We start from the raw sequence: 20,833 nt of genomic DNA, 5'->3' as shown, positions 1-20,833 counted from the left end.
TCCATAAGCATGGAATATCTTCCCATTTATATATGTCTTCTGTTTCTTTCATCAATGTCTTATAGATTTCAGTACATAGGTCTTTCACGTCTTTGGTTAAATTTATTCCTAGGTATCTTATTCTTCTTAATACAATTATAAATGGGATTGTTTTCTTAATTTCTCTTTCTGATAGTTGATTATTAGTGTATAGAAACCTAACAGATTTTTGTATATTGATTTAGTAGCCTGCAACATTATGAAACTCATTTATTCTAATAGTTTTTTGGTAAAGTCTTTAGGATTTTCTATATACAATATCATGTCATCTGTAAATAGCGACAATTTTACTTCTTCCTTTCCAATTTGGATGTCTTTTATATCTTTTTTTTTTTACCCAATTGCTCTCAATCAGATTTCCAATACTATGTTGAATGAAAGTGGTGAGAGTGGGCATCCTTGTCTTATTCTTAACCTTACAGGGAAAGCTTACCTCACTGTTGAGTAAGAGGTTAGCTGTGGGCTTGTCATATATGGCTTTCATTATGCTGAGATACATTCCCTCTATACCCACTTTACTGAGAGTAAGTGGCTGTTAAGTCCTTCTTGTCTAACATGTAGTTTAGGTCCAAAGTTCTTTATAGATTTTTTCTCAGGATGATCAATCCATTATTGAAAGTGGCATATTGAACTTCCCCACTGTTATGTATTGCTATGTATTTCTCCCATCGGGTCTGTTAATATTTGCTTTTTATGTTTGGGTGCTCTTATGCTGGTTGCATAAATATTTACAAATGACATCAATTCTTATTGGGTTCACCCTTTATAATTATATAATGACTTTGTCTCTTATTACAGTCAATCTTTGGCATAAAATCCATTTTGTCTGACATAAATATAGCTACTCCTGCTTTCTTTTGGTTCCATTTACATGGAATTTTTTTTTATCCCTTCATTTTCCATCTGTGTGTGTCCTTAAAACTGGAGAGTGTCTCTTATAGGAAGCACTGAGTTGGTTTTATTTTATATCCATTCATTCACTCTTTTGATTAGAGAATTCAGCGTCTTGGGGTCCCTTGGATCCTCATAACCTGTAAGATTTTTCACAACCTTTCAATGAACAGTTGAGAAAACACATGGATTTAGGAGTTTTCTTTTATTTAAATTTTCCTTCCCACAAAATATCAAGTTTAAATAATGTGAATTTTTAAAAGATTGCCAAATTAAGAAATATTCTTTGATACAAAGTTAAACTTAAAATATGTTTATTTTGTACTAATTGTAAGAAAAGAGGGTAAGGCTGAAGGAAGAGTAGTAAGTAAGTTTACTATATATATATAAATATTCTATATACCTACCCAGACGTATAATAGAGAGATACCATCTTAAAATTAGTACAAATAGATCTTGTTTGAGTATATCATTTGTTGGAGATCTATTACTTCACATGGCAATATGTTTTTATGTGTAACTTCATATATTGCTTAAATTCATATATTGCTGATTTTTCACTTTAGAATTTTTCTATCTTCATTTTGGGGACAAGGACTGAGCATGACTGCTTGAAAGGGGAATCAGCTAATAGCTGAAACAGTAATAGATGTCTTTTATCATTTATATGTTTAATTAATATTTGATAAATAAATGCCAGAAATTTTTACTTAAACTTACCTATTGGTTTGGGGAAAGTATCTCTTAATTTGAAGACATTTATTCAAATAATTTTCATCTCAAATAAGAAATAAGGAAGGAAAATGAACTGCATGGCTGAAATTTCAAGGAATCACTACTTTCACACTAAGGAAATTAATCACCCCAGGGGCCCCTGCCCCAGAAATCCCTCCATGGAGGTTCTCTGACTCAAGCAATGTGTGGGAAGAGGGTGTCTGTTTGCCTATCATGCCTAAAATCAACTCCCGTTTGCTGACTCTGACAGCTAAAGTCTTAGCTTCTGGTTGAGCCAGAAAAGAGTCTCTAAACAGTGATAAAGTTTGTCCCAGATGCCCTTTATCTCCTCATCAAAGAAGGCGTCATTCTACTCTCTGGAGCTCCAAGCAAATTGAGTCTCTCCAGGTCTACACTTACCTCCCATTATGGACTGGAGTGTGACTAGGTTTGCAAGCAGAGATTTGAGTGGCCACACAAACCAGTCTGGGGCCACATTCCCCACACTGGACATCAGTGAGTAGGTATGGTCTCCTATCACAAACTTAGGCTGTATATGGGGGATACCAGAGCAAAAGGAGCAATCTTGTTTATCACCCTCCCTTAGACCTTGCTTTTTGGAACCCAGGCAAAGGGAGCTGAGTTCCACTTACAGTAACTCCACATTCCCAGTATTTGGGGAGATCTGAACTGAGACCTCCAAACCCAACAATGCAGATCTCTTTGTTCTCTCAGCAAACCTCTCTCTTACCCTCCTTTTTAATTCATGTCAAAAAATACAGTAAGAATTCAGAAAGCTGAGCTTCCTGAGCAGTGTTTCACACCCAGCCACCTTCCTGGCTGTCAACCAGCCCAGTGATAATTCATGAGTCCTGTCAGGGCCAAGTAGAGGCAGGCAGGCTGATCATGCCACTCTGATTTGGGATTGGTCAGCTCCCTGCTGCCCCTTTTCATGTCCTGATGCCATCGAGTTATCTTTAGGTTCATGGTTCACCCACTCTTAGGAAAAGAAGCCAAATTTCTAACTCCATGGGAGTGACTATTTGTCAGCTCCCAAGAAATAAATGGACTATTCTCTCCATGGACCCTGCCATCCTTCCTCTCTCTCTTGCCTCCCCTTACTTTAGTGTTTCTCATGCAGTTTTTTTTCATACTTGCTCCCCTAAAAAGACTTCAGATTTTTTTCCTAATCTCTCCTTAATTTCTGCTAAGGTATTGAGGTATTAATTTCCTTTGGCTGTTGTAACAAAATACTGCAACCTGGATGATGTAAACAACAGACATTTCTTGTCCCTCACTCCTGGAAGCTGGAAGTTCAAAATCAAGGTGTCAGCAGACTTGTTCCTTCTGAGGGTTGGGAGGAAGAATGCGCCCCAGGCCGTTCTTCTAGCTCTGGGTGGCCTCAAGCATTCCTTAGGTTACGGATGGTGTTCTCCCCACCTGCACACCCTCTTTACTCTGTGCATATCTATCTCTCTGCCCAGTTTCACCTTTTGTGAGAACACCAAGCATGTTCAAGTAGGGCCAATCCTAACGACCTCATTTTACTCCTCAGATCAATTTCTTAGATGTTCGGAATGATGCGATATTTATTTAGCTGTGTTTGAGGGATAAGGAAAGCATAGGGTCCCCCAAATACTTCTCCATCTTAACTCTTCCCCCTCCTAACGACTTCATTTTAACTTGAATACCTCTGTAAAGACTATCTCCAGGTAAGGTCCCATCCTCAGGTACTGGAGGTGAAGACTTCAATATGTTTTTGGAGGAACACAATTCAGTCTGTAATGATCCATGAAATTTTAATAACTCATATATATGTACTTCTGTTTATATACTATGTATGTGTGTGTGTGCATGCATGTGCATGTGCACATGCTTTATAAATGGTAAGAGTACATATAAAGCTTGCTCATTTCATTAAATGCAGGGTTAAAAGTCACTAAACAAAAAATTTAAGGTAAAAGTTAAAACACTTAGCAGTATTAAAATTTGCTTTACTGTATAACTGTACTTGCTGAGTGTGGTGCACAGACCACATAAGGTAACCCTCAAAAACCCTATGTGTATGTAAATGGTAGAGTCTGGCATACCTCCATGGATTTGTAAAGATCAACGTTTAAAAATCTGCGATATGCACCAAATCATTATTGCATACTATATACTGTGCCTCTTCATCCACAAACAACCCCATAGGCTAGGAGACTGCAGATGGCCCTATTAATTAACCATCCTGTGGTCCTGTGCCTAATACTGAATCAAGCCATGTTGACAGGCCATGCCCTGCCCTGATGGCCAACTCCACCAAACCAGTGACACATGGCAAGGGAAACTCTCACATAAAAAGACACCGGGTAGGCACAATACAACTACAGGTGTGCACTTTATGATCCAAAAAGTGAGAAAAACTGAGACCTACACAATAGCACTGAAAACCGTAAGATACCTCGGAATAAACCTAACCAAAGAGGTAAAGGATCTATACTCTAGGAACTACAGAACACTCATGAAAGAAATTGAAGAAGACACAAAAATATGGAAAAATATTCCATGCTCATGGACCAGAAGAATAAACATTGTTAAAATGTCTATGCTAGGGCGCCTGGGTGGCTCAGTTGGTTAAGCGACTGCCTTCGGCTCAGGTCATGATCCTGGAGTCCCGGGATCAAGTCCCGCATCAGGCTCCCTGCTCAGCAGGGAGTCTGCTTCTCCCTCTGACCCTCTTCCCTCTCGTGCTCTCTATCTCTCATTCTCTCTCTCTCAAATAAATAAATAAAATCTTTAAAAAAAAAAAAAAGGCTATGCTACCCAGAGCAATCTATACCTTCAATGCCATCCCGATCAAAATTCCAATGACATTTTTCAAAGTGCTGGAACAAACAATCCAAAAATTTGTATGGAATCATAAAAGACCCCAAATCACCAAGGAAATGTTGAAAAAGAAAAAGCTGGGGGCATCACGTTGCCCGATTTCAAGCTATATTACAAAGCTGTGATCACCAAAACAGCATGGTACTGGCACAAAAACAGACATATAGACCAATGGAACAGAATAGAGAGCCCAGATATGAACCCTCAACTCTATGGTCAAATAATCTTCGACAAAGCAGGAAAAAAATATGCAATGGAAAAAAGACAGTCTCTTCAGTAAATGGTGCTGGGAAAATTGGACAGCCACATGCAGAAGAATGAAACTTGACCATTCTCTAACACCATACACAAAGATAAACTCAAAATGGATGAAAAGACCTCAATGTGAGACAGGAATCCATCAAAATCCTAGAGGAGAACATAGGCAGTAACCTCTTCGGCATTGGCCACAGCAACTTCTTTCAAGATACATCTCCAAAAGCTAGTGAAACAAAAGCAAAAATGAACTTTTGGGACTTCATCAAGATAAAAAGCTCCTGCACAGCAAAGGAAACAGTCAAAAAAACAAGGAGGCAACCCACAGAATGGGAGAAGATATCTGCAAATGACACTACAGACAAAGGGCTGGTATCCAAGATCTACAAAGAACTTCTCAAACTCAACACCCAAAAAACAAATAATCAAGTCAAAAAATGGGCAGAAGACATGAAAAGACACTTCTCTGAAGAAGACATACAAATGGCTAACAGACACATGAAAAAAATGTTCATCATCATTAGCCATCAGGGAAATTCAAATCAAAACCACATTGAGGTACCACCTTACGCCAGTCAGAATGGCAAAAATGGACAGGGCAAGAAACAACAAATGTTGGAGAGGTTGTGGAGAAAGGGGAACCCTCTTTCACTGTTGGTGGGAATGCAAGTTGGTACAGCCACTTTGGGAAACAGTGTGGAGGTGCCTCAAAAATTTAAAAATAGAGCTACCCTATGACCCAACAATTGTACTCCTGGGTATTTACCCCAAAGACACAGATATAGTGAAAAGAAGGGCCATATGCACCGCAATGTTCATAGCAGCAATGTCCGCAATAGCCAAACTGTGGAGAGAGCCGAGATGCCTTTCAACAGATGAATGGATAAAGAAGATGTGGTCCATGTATACAATGGCATTTTACTCGGCCATCAGAAAGGATGAATACCCAACTTTTGCATCAACATGGATGGGACTGGAGGAGATTACGCTAAGTGAAATAAGTCAAGCAGAGAAAGTCCATTATCATGATTTCACTTACATGTGGAACATAAGGAATAGCAGGGAGGACATTAGGAGAAGGAAGGGAAAAAGGAAGGGGGGGAATCGGAGGGGGAGATGAACCATGAGAGACTATGGACTCTGAGAAACAAACAGGGTTTTGGGGAGGGTTGTTGGGGGGATGGGTTAGCCCAGTGATGGGTATTAAGGGGGGCACGTTCTGCATGGAGCACTGGGTGTTATACGCAAACAATGAATCATGGAACACTACATCAAAAACTAATGATGTAATGTATGATGACTAACATAACATAATAAAATAAAAAAAAAACTGTCTTTCCTAAATCATGACATTTTAAATTATAAAAGTAAAACCTGCTCCTTCTCTCCCTCTCTCTCTCACATACACACACACAAATAATCCAAAAATTATATATTAGAAGCTAAATATCTGTTAGAAATGAAGTACACCCAATCCAACTCCCTAGGGAGATCTCCTGCTTATGATGTGCTGCACTTCCTTTTAGATCTCATCTTTCCACAAAGTGTATTTCAGGACCTGGGTGGTGGGAGGACAAGGTAATGTCTGAGATCCCTAAGCCGGGGGGGGGGGGGGGTCCATGTTCCCTTGAATGACCTCTTCATTGAATGGCTTCTTGCCAGGGGTGTTTTAGGATTTCCTCAGATTCTGTTGAACCTAAATCCTGTGCTGAGCAGTGCAGCCTTGAAACTCTCCCAACAGAAACACGTCTATACTCCATTTACTACCAGTGTAGACAAACACTGCTGTGCCTGATGTGTTGTTATGCTCCTGGTTCCCCTCTGGATGTCTGGATATCCTGTCCTTTCTTGATCTAGAGGGGCAGCAGTGATCAGCATCATATTTCAGACATGGTTTAGACCTCTCACTGCTTTGTGAGTCTGGAAAGTTTCCTAAAATTTCTGAGCCTGAATTTTCTCACCAACCTGGAGATAATAATACCCATGTAGGAGGACTATGCTGAGAAGCAAACAAGGTGGTGCAAGATAATTGAATGACTAAGGCTGCCCTCCTTTCTTCTAGAGAAGGGTGAGATGCATATGTGTTTGCCTGGCCAAGCTGCTGCCCCAGGTTTCTGTGCCAGGCAGAGCACAGTGCAGGATGAACGGTTGTCATCAACGATGGGAAAGTGAAGGCCATGGAGTATGGACTCCCATGCCCTCTGATGGCTTCTGTTGCCCACCCTTCCTTTTGTGGTCCTCCTTCTATGCCACAAGGTGCTGCTGGTGATGGAGGTCTCAACCCTCCATTCTGCAGGAAGCAGAGGGTCTGACTGAAAGTTGAGAGGAGGCTCAGGGAAGACAGACAAGGTGGTGGCCACAGCCTGGCCCAGGTGCAGGTGAAGGTCAAGAGGAGTCAGTCCAAGAAGGGCTCACTAGTTCACATGGGGCCAACGTGCATCTGGAAGTAAGAGAAGGACACAAAACCCCCACCTCCCCAGAAATTTCCTAGAACCCTCTTAGAAGCTCCATCTTAGGTGTAGTAATGGGGGAAACAGGGCTGGATCAAGGGTTTGCAAAAGATGTCTGAGGAACAGTACAGGGGATTAGGGCGCAGGGAGAGGGCAGTGTCTGATCTCACAGGGCTGAATATCGACACCCCCTACTCCTCCCCAGGCAGAGCACAGACGCTGGCACGAGTAGACGCTTGGAAAACCTGCACTGACTGACTGAACAGGTGCATGGATATACTTCCCACAGCTGCTCCCTTTCTGGCACTGTGAGAAATTCAGTCTCTGTTGTCCCCCCCCCCCCCCACTCCAGAGAAACTTGGCCTGAGAGGAGCCATGGAGGTCTGAAGAGCTCCACATGCCTCCTCACTGGGCACCTGCCCTCCATGCACCTGTCCACACCACAGCCCCCATGGAGGGGTCTCGGGACAAGAACTGGAGAAGCCGAATAGGAGACCTTGGGGGGGACTAATCCCACCTCTCTAGGGAGGGAGAACGAGGGTCCTGAGTCCCATTCTCCTGTCTAAATTCTCCTGAGCTCTGTTCATTTCCTTTCAGCCCAGCTCCAACTTCTCCACCTTGGTGGGGAGGAGGCTTATAAAAGGAAACATTTTATAGCATGCTGCATTCTTTCTAACTTTCTAAGTATAAATGCTCTAGCATGCTATATTAGTTTTCCATTGCTGCATAAAAAAATTACTCCACAACCCGATGCAGGCCTCGATCCCAGGACCCTGGGATCATGACCTGAGCCAAAGGCAGACGCTTAATGATTGAGCCACCTAGGCACCCGGGAAAAAAATTTTTTTAATTAAGTAAACTGTACCCCCAACATGGGGCTCAAAACTCACGATCCTGAGACCAAGAGTCACATCTTCTATTGACAGAACCAGGCAGGAAACCACCACCCCCCGAAAAAAATAACCAAAGTTCTTAAGGAAACATCTAATCATTCACGCAACAAGTCTTTATTGAGCATTTTGTTGGGTCTAGCCACTGCTCTAAGTACTGGGGATATAACAGTGAGAAAGAATAAAGGCAACACCCTTGTCCCCAGGGAGCTCACATGCATGTGAATGTGTCACGTAGTAACCACCAAGTGAATACATAGACTGACACGAAGTATATGACGGTGTATTGGGGAAGGGGATGCTCGACTTGCAAGAAGATGGTTTATATAGGGCAGTCAGAGTCTTTTTTTTATTTTGAAATTATTATTATTTTTGACTTTATTTTTAAGTAATCTCTACACCCAACATGGGGCTTGAACTCACAACCCCGAGATCAAGGGTTGCATGCTCCGACTGAGCCAGCCAGGCATGCCTAGGACAGTCATAATCTTTTAAAAATAACATGATGTTGGTGGAGCAAGATGGCGGAGGAGTAGGAGACCTGGATTTCGTCTGGTCTCAGGAATTCAGCTGAATAGGGATCAAACCATTCTGAACACCTACGAACTCAACAGGAGATCAAAGAGGAGAGTAGCAACAACTCTCTGAACAGAAAAGCGACCACTTTCTGGAAGGTAGGACGTGCGGAGAAGTGAATCCGAGGCGATATTCGGGAGGATAGACGGCGGGGGGGCGGGCCTCCGTCGGCCACTTCTGGCAAGTGATAGAGCCGCGGAGCACAAAATTGGAACTTTTAAAAAGTCGGCTCCGCTGAGGGACGTCGCTCCAGTGGCTAAGCGGGGGGTGGAACCCTCGCAGGACAGTGTGGTCTCAGGACCCTCGGGGTCACAGAAAGACCGGGGGTGCGTGAGTGCAGCACCGCAAAATATGCTCCCAGGTATCGGAGCGGGGAAGCTGGCTGCAGAGACGGAGCCGAGGCCCGGGCTCTCAGCTCCGGGTTGCCATAAACTGTGATCCATGGCCCAGTCGGGCCACTGCTCCTCCAGCAGGGACCCAACAAGCGACAGATCCGGGGAGATTCCCCTTCCTCCCCTGGGAGGAGCGGCGTGGGAGCGCACCTCAGGGATCTGCTGGGTTTGGAGACTCCACACGGGGTCGGGTGCCAGACAAAGAAACGCTCGATCACAGACCAGGTGAACACGCAGTGTGGCCGGAGACCGGGGAGACGGGAGTGACTGCTTTTCTCTGGGGGCACACTGAGGAGTGGGGCCCGGAGTTCTCAGCTCCTCCGGGCAGAGATTGGGAGGCCACCATTTTCACCCTGGTCCCCAAAGCTGTACCAAGAGCTTGCAGGGAACAAAAGCTCCTGAGAGCAAACCGGAGCAGCTTGCTTAGCCCGGACTCACAAGGGCGGGGCAATTCCGCCTCCAGCAAAGACATTTGGGAACCACGGCAACAGGCCCCTCCCCCAGAAGATCAGCACGAACAGCCAGCCAGCCAAGACCAAGTTTACCAATCAAGGAGAACAGGAGAACTCCAGCGCTAGGGGAATACTGCTCATAGAATTCATGGCTTTTTTACCATAATTCATTAGTCTTTCAAAGTTAATTTTTTTAACCTTTTTTTTGAATTTTTCTTTTTCCCTTTTTCAAACAACATCTTATCAATCCCTTTTTAAAAAAAAAAACATTTTTTATTTTTCATTTTTAGAGTCATATTTTTATCCCTTCATAGTAGTTACCCTTATTTTTGCCATATATATATAAGTTGTTCTCTCTTTAAAATTTTGAGATACAATTTCTTCTAACAGATCAAAATATACCCTAAATCACTAGTGTATGGCTTTGTTCTATTCTCCTGCCTGATCACATTCTCTCCCTTTTTTTTCCTTTTTTTTCTTTTTTCTTTTTCTTTTTATATCTTCTTTCTTTTTAAAAACAATTTCTTATCAATTCCTTTTATAAAATCTTTTATAATTTTCATCTTTACAGTCATCTTCAATCCCTTCATTGTATCAACCCTTATTTTGTACATATATAAGTCTTTCTTCCTTTAAAATTTTAGCAGGCACTTTCTTCTAACAGACCAAAATATGCCCAAAAGCTAGTGTGTGGCACTGATCTATGCACTAGCCTGATCATATTTGATCATATTCTGGTTTTTTTTGTTTTGTTCTGTTTTTGTTTGTTTTTATCTTTTTCTTTTTCCTTTTTTTTTTCTCTTCTTTCTTTCCCTTTCTTGTCCCCTGGTTTCAGGTCTTTTCTGATTTGTATAGAGTATATTTGCTAGAGACGTTGTTAACCTGTTAGCATTCTGTTTTCTCATTCATCTGTTCTCCTCTGGACAAAATGACAAGATGAAAGAAATCACCTCAGCAAAAAGAACAAGAGGTAGTACCGCCTGCCAGGGACCTACTCAATACTGACATTAGTACGATGTCGGACCTAGAGTTCAGAATCATGACTTTAAAGATACTAGCTGGGCTTGAAAAAAGTGTGGAAGTTATTAGAGAAACCCTTTCTGGAGAAATAAAAGAACTAAAATCTAACCAAGTCAAAATCAAAAAGGCTATTAATGAGGTGCAATCAAAACTGGGGGCACTAACTGCTAGGATAAATGAAGCAGAAGAAAGAATCAGCGATATAGAAGACCAAATGATGGAAAATAAAGAGGCTGAAAAAAGAGAGATAAACAACTAGAGGATCACGAGGGCAGAATTCGAGAGATAAGCGATACGATAAGATGAAACAACATTAGAATAATCGGGATCCCAGAAGAAGAAAGAGAGAAAGGGGCAGAAGGTATATTGGAGCTAATAATAGCAGAGAACTTCCCTAATGTGGGGAAGGAAACAGGCATCAAAATCCAGGAGGCACAGAGAACCCCTCTCAAAATCAATAAAAATAGGTCAACACCCTGACATCTAATAGTAAAACTTACGAGTCTCAGAGACAAAGAGAAAATCCTGAAAGCAGCTTGGGAGAAGGGATATGTAACCTACAATGGTAGAAAAATTAGATTGGCAACAGACCTATCCACAGAGACCTGGCAGGCCAGAAAGGACTGGCATGATATCTTCAGAGCACTAAATGAGAAAAATATGCAGCCAAGAATACTTTATCCAACTAGGCTATCATTGAAAATAGAAGGAGAGATAAAAAGGGTCCAGGACAAACAAAAACTAAAGGAATTTGCAAACACAAAACCAGCCCCACAAGAAATATTGAAAGAGGTCCTCTAAGCAAAAAAAAAGCCTAAAAGCAGCATAGATCAGAAAGGAACACAGACAATATACAGTAACAGTCACCTTACAGGCAATACAATGGCACTAAATTCATACCTTTCAATAGTTACACTGAATGTAAATGGGCTCAGTGCCCCAATCAAAAGACACAGGCTATCAGATGGGATTAAAAAACAAGACCCATCAATCTGCTGTCTGCAAGAGACCCATTTTAGACCCAAAGACACCCCCAGATTGAAAGTGAGGGGGTGGAAAACCATTTACCATGCTAATGGACACCAAAAGAAAGCTGGGGTGGCAATCCTTATATCAGACAAATTAGATTTTAAAACAAAGACTGTAATAAGACATGAGGAAGGACACTATATCCTACTTAAAGGTTCTATCCAACAAGAAGATCTAACAATTGTAAGTATCTATGCCCCTAACGTGGGAGCAGCCAGTTATATAAGGCAATTAATAACAAAAGCAAAGAAACACATTGACAACAATACAATAATAGTGGGGGACTTTAACACCCCCCTAACTGAAATGGACAGATCATCTAAGCAAAAGATCAACAAGGAAATAAAGACTTTAAATGAAACACTGGACCAAATGGACTTCACAGACATATTCAGAACATTCCATCCCAAAGCAATGGAATACACATTCTTCTCTAGTGCCCATGGAACATTCTCCAGAATTGATCACATCCTAGGTCACAAATCAGGTCTCAACCGGTACCAAAACATTGGGATCATTCCCTGCATATCTTCAGACCACAATGCTTTGAAACTAGAACTCAATCACAAGAGGAAAGTCGGAAAGAACTCAAATACATGGAGGCTAAAGAGCATCCTACTAAGGAATGAATGGGTCAACCAGGAAATTAAAGAAGAATTAAAAAAATTCATGGAAACCAATGAAAATGAAAACACGACTGTTCAAAATCTTTGGGATGCAGCAAAGGCAGGCCTGAGAGGAAAGTATATAGCAATACAAGCCTTTCTCAAGAAACAAGAAAGGTCTCAAATACACAACCTAACCCTACACCTAAAGGAGCTGGAGAAAGAACAGCAAAGAAAGCCTAAACCCAGCAGGAGAAGAGAAATCATAAAGATCAGAGCAGAAATCAATGAACTAGAAACCAAAAGAACAGTAGAACAGATCAACGAAACTAGGAGCTGGTTCTTTGAAAGAATTAACAAGATTGATAAACCCCTGGCCAGACTGATCAAAAAGAAAAGAGAAATGACCCAAATCAACAAAATCATGAATGAAAGAGGAGAGATCACAACCAACACCAAAGAAATACAAACAATTCTAAGAACATATTATGAGCAACTCTATGCCAGCAAATTAGATAACCTGGAAGAAATGGGTGCATTCCTAGAGATGTATCAACTACCAAAATTGAACCAGGAAGAAATAGAAAACCTGAACAGACCTATAGCCATTAAGGAAATTGAAGTAGTCATCAAAAATCTCCCAAGAAACAAAAGCCCAGGGCCAGATGGCTTCCCAGGGGAATTCTATCAGACATTTAAAGAAGAATTAATGCCTATTCTCCTGAAACTGTTCCAAAAAATAGAAATGGAAGGAAAACTTCCAAACTCATTTTATGAGGCCATCATTACCTTGATCCCAAAACCAGACAACGACCCCATCAAAAAGGAGAATTACAGACCAATATCCTTGATGAACATGGATGCAAAAATTCTCACCAAAATACTAGCCAATGGGATCCAACAGTACATTAAAAGGATTATTCACCACGACCAAGTGGGATTTATCCCTGGGCTGAAAGGCTGGTTCAACATCCACAAATCAATCAACGTGATACAATACATTAACAAAAGAAAGAACAAGAATCATATGATCCTCTCGATAGATGCAGAAAAAGCATTTGACAAAGTACAGCATCCTTTCTGGATCAAAACTCTTCAGAGTATAGGGATAGAGGGTACATACCTCAATATCATAAAAGCCATCTATGAAAAACCTACAGCGAATATCATTCTCAATGGGGAAAAGCTGAGAGCTTTTCCCCTAAGGTCAGGAACGCGGCAGGGATGTCCACTCTCACCACTGCTATTCAACATAGTATTAGAAGTCCTAGCCACAGCAATCAGACAACAAAAAAAAAATCAAAGGCATCCAAATCGGCAAAGAGGAAGTCAAACTCTCACTCTTTGCAGATGATATGATACTGTATGTGGAAAACCCAAAAGACTCCACCCCAAAACTGCTAGAACTCATACAGGAATCCAGTCAAGTAGCAGGCTATAAAATCAATGCACAGAAATCAGTGGCATTCCTATACACCAACAACAAGACAGAAGAGAGACAAATCAAGGAGTCAATCCCATTCACAATTGCACCCAAAACCATAAGATACCTAGGAATAAATTTAACCAAAGAGGCAAAGGATCTGTACTCAGAAAACTATAAAATACTCATGAAAGAAATTGAAGAAGACACAAAGAAATGGAAAAACATTCCATGCTCATGGATTGGAGGAACAAACATTGTGAAGATGTCAGTGCTACCTAGAGCAATCTACACATTCAGTGCAATCCCCATCAAAATACCATCCACCTTTTTCAAAGAAATGGAACAAATAATCCTAAAATTTGTATGGAACCAGAAGAGACCCCGAATAGCCAGAGGAATGTTGAAAAAGAAAAGCAAAGCTGGCGGCATCACAATTCCAGACTTCCAGCTCTATTACAAAGCTGTCATCATCAAGACAGTATGGTCCTGGCACAAAAACAGACACATAGATCAATGGAACAGAATAGAGAGCCCAGAAATGGACCCTCAACTCTATGGTCAACTCATCTTTGACAAAGCAGGAAAGAATGTCCAGTGGAAAAAAGACAGTCTCTTCAACAAATGGTGTTGGGAAAATTGGACAGCCACCTGCAGAAGAATGAAACTGGACCATTTCCTTACACCACACACAAAAATAGACTCCAAATGGTTGAAAGACCTAAACGTGAGACAGGAGTCCATCAAAATCCTAAAGGAGAACACAGGCAGCAACCTCTTCGACCTCAGCCACAGCAACTTCTTCCTAGAAACATTGCCAAAGGCAAGGGAAGCAAGGGCAAAAATGAACTATTGGGATTTCATCAAGATAAAAAGCTTTTGCACAGCAAAAGAAACAGTCCACAAAACCAAGACAACTGACAGAATGGGAGAAAATATTTGCAAATGACATATCAGATAAAGGGCTAGTATCCAAAATCTATAAAGAACTTATCAAACTCAACACCCAAAGAACAAATAATCCAATCAAGAAATGGGCAGAAGACAGGAACAGACATTTTTCCAACGAAGACATCCAAATGGCCAAGAGCCACATGAAAAAGTGCTCAACATCACTCGGCATCAGGGAAATCCAAATCAAAACCTCAATGAGATACCACCTCACACCCGTCAGAATGGCTAAAATTAACAAGTCAGGAAACGACAGATGTTGGCAGGGATGCGGAGAAAGGGGAACCCTCCTACACTGTTGGTGGGAATGCAAGCTAGTGCAACCACTCTGGAAAACAGTATGGAGGTTCCTCAAACAGTCGAAAATAGAGCTACCATACGATCCAGCAATTGCACTACTGGGTATTTACCCCAAAGATACAAATGTAGGGATCCGAAGGGGTACGTGCACCCCAATGTTTATAGCAGCAATGTCCACAATAGCCAAACTGTGGAAAGAGCCAAGATGTCCATCGACAGATGAATGGATAAAGAAGATGTGGTATATATACACAATGGAATATTATGCAGCCATCAAAAGGAATGAGATCTTGCCATTTGCAAGGACTTGGATGGAACCGGAGGGTGTTATGCTGAGTGAAATAAGTCAATCAGAGAAAGACATGTATCATATGACCTCACTGATATGAGGAATTCCTAATCTCAGGAAACAAACTGAGGGTTGCTGGAGTGGTGGGGGTTGGGAGGGATGGGGTGGCTGGATGATAGACATTGGGGAGGGTATGTGCTACGGTGAGCACTGTGAATTGTACAAGACTGATGAATCACGGATCTGTGCTTCTGAAACAAATAATGCAATATATGTTAAGAAAAAAAGAAGAAGAAGAAGATAGCAGGAGGGGAAGAATGAAGGGGAGTAAGTCGGACGGGGAGACGAACTATGAGACGATGGACTCTGAAAAACAAACTGAGGGTTCTAGAGGGGAGGGGGGTGGGGGGATGGGTTAGCCTGTTGATGGGTATTAAAGAGGGCACATTCTGCGTGGAGCACTGGGTGTTATGCACAAACAATGAATCATGGAACACTACATCAAAAACTAATGATGTAATGTATGGTGATTAACACAACAATAAAAAATTATTTAAAAAAATAAATAAAATAAAATAAAAATAAAAAAAATAACATGATGTTGGGGAGATATTTGAAAGAAGTGAAGGAGTGGTTATGAAGCTACCTGGAGAAGAGTGTTACATGAAGAGAGGAGAGCAAAGGCAGAGTTCCTGAGCGGAACTGTGAAGGTCAAGGGTCCACCCTGGCAACAGCCTAGTGTGTAATGGGAACATGACTGGAGATGGGGGCGGGCAGCTTGGACAGGGGCTGGTAGGGCATCATGGACTCCCCTTGGCTTTCCTTGAGATCAGCAGGCACTGACAGGTTTGAAGAGTAATGGGATCCCTCACTGCTCTGAGGGGAAGAGGCTGAGGTGTGCACGGGAGGGAGCAGGGAGACCAGAGTTAGGAGACTATAGCAATAATCCAGGTGAGTAGACACTGACATGGACCAAGGTGGTACCTTGGAGGTGGTGGGGAGTGACTGGATTCCGGGTCTGTTGTGAACATAGAGATAAGATGTGGAGTGTGACTGGGACATGAGGTATGAGGGAAAAGAAGATCAAGAATCATTCCAGGAATTTTGACGTATGTGGTGGACAGTTTCTAAAATGGCTCCCGGGGCACCTCGGTGGCTCAGTCGTTAAGCATCTGCCTTTGGCTCAGGTCATGATCCCAGGGTCCTGGGATCGAGCCCCGCATCAGGCTCCCTGCTTCTCCCTCTCCCTCTGCCCTTGCTTGTGTTCCCTTTCTCGCTGTGTCTCTCTGTCAAATAAATAAACAAAATCTTTAAAAATAAAAAAAAATTTTTCAAAGAACTTTGGTTACTTTTTTCAATATAAAATGGGTGGAAATCAAAAACTGTTCTCCACAAGTCACTTGTTTATCACATTCAACAGCCTTACCTCTACATTCTACTGCCTTGGCTTTGAGCTTAAAAAACCCACCCAGGAACTCAACCACCTCTTTGTTCTCACCTGTGCCACCTTCGCCCTTACTAATGGTGCCTGAGTCTCACGGGCTAATCCTCAGGGGGGCTTGAGGGAATGTTCTGTATATATGTTGCGTGGAAATTTTTGGTGGGGTCTTCTGTGTTAATACCCCAAGATTTATCCCACCCCACAGACACAAGGCTTACCCCCTTTCCTTTCTGTGATACCTACCAGGAGAACTAGGCACCAAAGTAGAGACCCAAGAAGTCTGTCTTTTTGTTCCCTGATAACATCCACGCAGGGGAGCTTCCAGCACTAAGAGGAGAGCCCAGCCCTGACCAAAGGGGGTCAAGAATGAAGTAGCTGTGAAGCCATCACTGACAGTGAGTGTCAGGCTCCAAGGGGTTCCAGGGATGGAGGAGCCCAAGAAGGAACAAAGGGAGGAGAAAGCAGCTCTAAGATACCAGAGAAGCGACGTCAGGATCCTGTGGCTCTAGTGTTTCTGGGAAGAACCAGACCAGAGGCCGACACCTGGGGTCACAGCACACATACTTACCATGAATCCACCATTCCCTCCTGAGGTTAAAAACACCTGTTGGGTATTCTCTACAGGAGACAGAGCAGACTCAACCCCCACTCTCTCTGAGGCATATGCTCTAGTGGGCAAGACAAACAGTGAAAATGAATACATGATTACAAATTCTGAGAGGTAATTAAGGGTGCCCTGGGTTTATCTATAATGAAGAGGAGAAGTGGGTGGACATCCCCAGTACACAGAACAGAGGGAGGAGTATGGGGCCTGAGTCACGGTGAAAAGCCAGTGCAGCTGAGCCCAAACATGAGGGAAGAGCTAGAAGGTGAGTCTGACAGAGCAGTTAGATCAGTCAGGCACATGAGGAAAATCCCATATGACCATAAGAGCCCTAAGAAGCCATTTAAAGAGAATGACAAGATCAGAAGTCTCTTTTAAAAATGTGCTACGGTGAGCGCTGTGAATTGTGCAAGACTGTTGAATCACAGATCTGTACTTCTGAAACAAATAACGCAACATATTTTAAGAAAAAAGGAAAAGAAGAAGATAACAGGAGAGGAAGAAAAGGGGAGTATGTCAGAGGGGGAGACGAACCATGAGAGATGATGGACTCTGAAAAACAAACTGAGGGTTCTAGAGGGTAGGGGGGTGGGGGGATGGGTTAGCCTGGTGATGGGTATTGAGGAGGGCACGTTTTGCATGGTGCACTGGGTGTTATGAACAAACAATGAATCATGGAACACTACATCAAAAACTAATGATGTAATATATGGTGATTAACATAACAATAAAAAAATTAAAAAAAAAATCGCACTCTGGCCCCAGTATGATGAGAAGACTGCATGCAACAGAGGAAAAGAGGGGGAGGCGAACTGACAGGCTAGCCAAGCAGATGTGACAGTGGAGAGACAGACACAGGTGGATTTAAGATGTATTTAGATGAGGGGTGCCTGGATGGCTCGGTCGTTAAGCGTCTGCCTTTGGCTCAGGTCATGATCCCAGGGTCCTGGGATCAAGCTCCGCATCAGGCTCCCTGCTCCGCGGGAAGCCTGCTTCTCCCTCTCCCACTCCCCCTGCTGTGTTCCCTCTCTTGCTGTGTCTCTCTCTGTCAAATAAATAAATAAAATCTTAAAAAAAAAAAAAAAGATGTGTTTAGATGAAAGGATGTCAGGGGGAGAAGGGGGGGTCATCAAAAATGACACCAATGTCTCCGGCTGGACTAAGTGGCTCACTGGGGGTGTCAGACGCTGAAATGGGGACACAGACGGAGAGCCTGATGGGGAGATGAGTGATGAGAACGGTTTGCAGATGCTAAGCAGACAGTACGATAGATGGGCACATAGATGACTTGGCCATGATCATGCAGGGACCAGGTGGGTCCAGTATTCCAACCAAGGTCCTTTGGGCCCCTAAGCCTGTCTCCTAAGGCCAGGTTCAATGGTCCTTGCCAGCAAGGACCAAGGCCAGGAAAAGAGGTAGACACTAATGAGTGGGGAGGGGGACAAGGTTGCCAAGGGCAGTGTTGGAGTCACTCCTGCTGTGTAACAAAACACCCCAAAACTTAGGGGTAGTAAACAACCATTTCATTATTTTTTTAAATATTTATTTATTTGACAGAGAGCACGAGCCGGGGGAGAGACAGAGGGAGAGAGAAAGGGAGAAGAAGGCTCTCTGCTGAGCAGGGAGCCCAAAGTGGGGCTCGATCCCAGGACCCTGAGATCACAACTGGAGCCAAAGGCACATGCGTAACCAACTGAGCCATTTAGGCGCTCCAACAACCATTTCATTATGATCAGTGATACTGCGATCAGAAATTGAGACAGGGCACAAGAATGGCTTGTCTCCTCTGTCTGATGTCTGGGGCCTCAGCTAGGGGTGACAACTTCTAGAGTCTGGAACCATCCAGATGCTTCTTCATTTTACATGTCTAATGCTTGATGCTGGCTCCTGGCTGGACCCTTCACTGGGCTTTCAGCTAGAACTCCTACGTGTATTCCTACGGTGTGGTCTCTGTGTGTATGCTAGTTTGGGCTTCCTCCGAGCCTGGTGGCAAGATTCCAAAAAGGAGCATCCCAAGAGAGCAAAGGTCGAAGTACAGGGAAGTTTTATGGTCTAGCCTTGGAAGTGACGTCACATCATGTGTTACCACAAGCCTGCCCAGGGGGAAGGAATATTTACCCACTTCTCAATGGGAGGCGTGTTAAAGAGCATGAGGAAGGATATTGTTTGCAGTCAGCTCTGGAAAATACAATCTGTCACCACTGAAAGGAGAAAGTGGGTTGGAATAATGGAACCACAGGGAACACTCTGCCTTGTGAAGGGTCCCAGAGTTAAGCTCTCTCAGGGAGGAAAAAATAAAAAGCTAGAATAATAACAGCATCTCAAGGGAAGAGGAAACATGTTCTACCACAGGACAATCTAAACCCATCTCTGACTCCCTCTTCGGTTCGGCTACTTCGCATCGCCAACATACAGTCAGCTGCTGGGATGGAGGCAAGGGCCGGGAACAGTGGGGAAACTAAGTCACAGAAGGCAGGGTCCCACAGAAGGGAAGAGCCCACAGCTTCTCAGGCGCTGGACGCCATCTTGTGTGCTGGCTCTTGCTGTTCAGGTGAAGAGGGGGTGCATTTTTGATGTGGTGGTTTCTCCTCCGCAAGCACTCCCTCTGCCCAGAGCTGGCCCCAGAGCCGGAGAAACAGAAGAGGCACCCCTCTTCCTCCTCCTAGGTGTGGGGTGTGTTGTCCCTGCAGGATGAACATGCTAACGTCCCTTCTCCACGCAGGCCCCCTCCACCCTCTAAAACAGGAGTCATCCCGCCCCTCCAAAGTTCTTGGCTCACTGGAAGCCCCCTCCCCCTGAAAGTGCACTCTCAAAGCCAGGGGCGCCCGTCAGACGTGGCTCATTTTTACCACTGACCCCTCTGGAGTGGGGAAAACAGCCCCCCGCCCCGGTCCTATTCCCAGGAGCCTTCCTCCCAGACAGCTGGGCAGTTGCCTGAGCCCAGCGTGTTGCACTGTTCCCAAACACGGAACACACCCTCCACTCTGTCGGACCCTGTACCTTTGCGCGCCGGGATGAGCAAGGGCCAGCGGGGCCTCTGACCTGGAGTCAGGGGGCCCAGGGACACAGCCCCGGCCTTAAGGGGGCCTCCCGCAACCTTCCGGGGAATCTTGGGAGCCTTCTCTCGGTCATTTCGTAACTGGGTCTGATTCCTATTTCACAAACCAGAAGCGGAAACTGTGAAAACCCCACAGCTCGTTCCACCGGTCCCACAGTCACTTCCTCTTCCGTGGGGGACACCAGGCTTCCCCTCGCATTGGAGAGTGGAGTCCCCGAGAGCTCTCCGGGGCAACATTCAGACAGAGCAGGCTCCAGGCCACCACGATGCCCGCACCTGCCTCCCCACCCCGCCTGCCTCGGCCATCCCTGCTGCTGCCTCTGCTGCTGGGCCTCACAGGTGAGTGCCGCTCTCGGGGAGCACGGTGCAAGGATGCTCACCTGAGTATGGCCGCTGAGGTACGGCTTTCCCCATTGGCAGTGGGACGGATGGATCTCGGTTCTAGGCCCTCTTTCTTCCCCGTGGCTTCCTCTTGAAGACATTTCTCTAAATGTTTTCTTTTACAACAAGGCCCTCCCAAACAAATGCCCCCATAAGGCTTATTAGTCAGAGGGCTCCTTTCCTCTCCCGCTCAGATCCAGACAGG

The 20,833-nt window shown here is 43.8% G+C and overlaps 1 protein-coding gene and 1 long non-coding RNA gene across 7 annotated transcripts in view; one reads left to right on the top strand and one right to left on the bottom strand.

Annotated features, from left to right (window-relative positions):
- Positions 1 to 20,312, bottom strand: part of LOC141370573 (uncharacterized) — a 39,806-nt gene extending 19,494 nt beyond the window's left edge. The window contains exon 1 of the long non-coding RNA XR_012374741.1: positions 20,190 to 20,312. This is a non-coding gene — a long non-coding RNA (uncharacterized lncRNA). The remainder of the gene's footprint in view (positions 1 to 20,189) is intronic.
- Positions 20,313 to 20,388: 76 nt separating this feature from the next.
- The window catches only part of LOC112827375 (signal-regulatory protein beta-1-like), a 40,870-nt gene continuing 40,425 nt past the window's right edge, over positions 20,389 to 20,833 (top strand). For 4 of the 6 annotated variants that reach the window (XR_012374740.1, XR_012374739.1, XM_073880638.1 and 1 more), the window contains exon 1: positions 20,392 to 20,586. Coding sequence is in view for 4 of the 6 variants with exons in the window: in XM_073880638.1 (XP_073736739.1) it covers positions 20,514 to 20,586 (73 nt within the window). In the remaining 2 variants the exon portion in view is untranslated. Of the gene's footprint in view, positions 20,587 to 20,833 lie in introns of all 6 variants that reach the window. The other 2 variants (XM_073880640.1, XM_073880636.1) reach the window with 2 other exon arrangements.

Source organism: Callorhinus ursinus, unplaced genomic scaffold (assembly GCF_003265705.2).
Source record: "Callorhinus ursinus isolate GAN/ISIS: 27379988/994484 unplaced genomic scaffold, GSC_fseal_2.0 scaffold38, whole genome shotgun sequence".
Taxonomy (NCBI): domain Eukaryota; kingdom Metazoa; phylum Chordata; class Mammalia; order Carnivora; family Otariidae; genus Callorhinus; species Callorhinus ursinus.
This window is presented reverse-complemented; position numbering and strand designations above follow the sequence as displayed.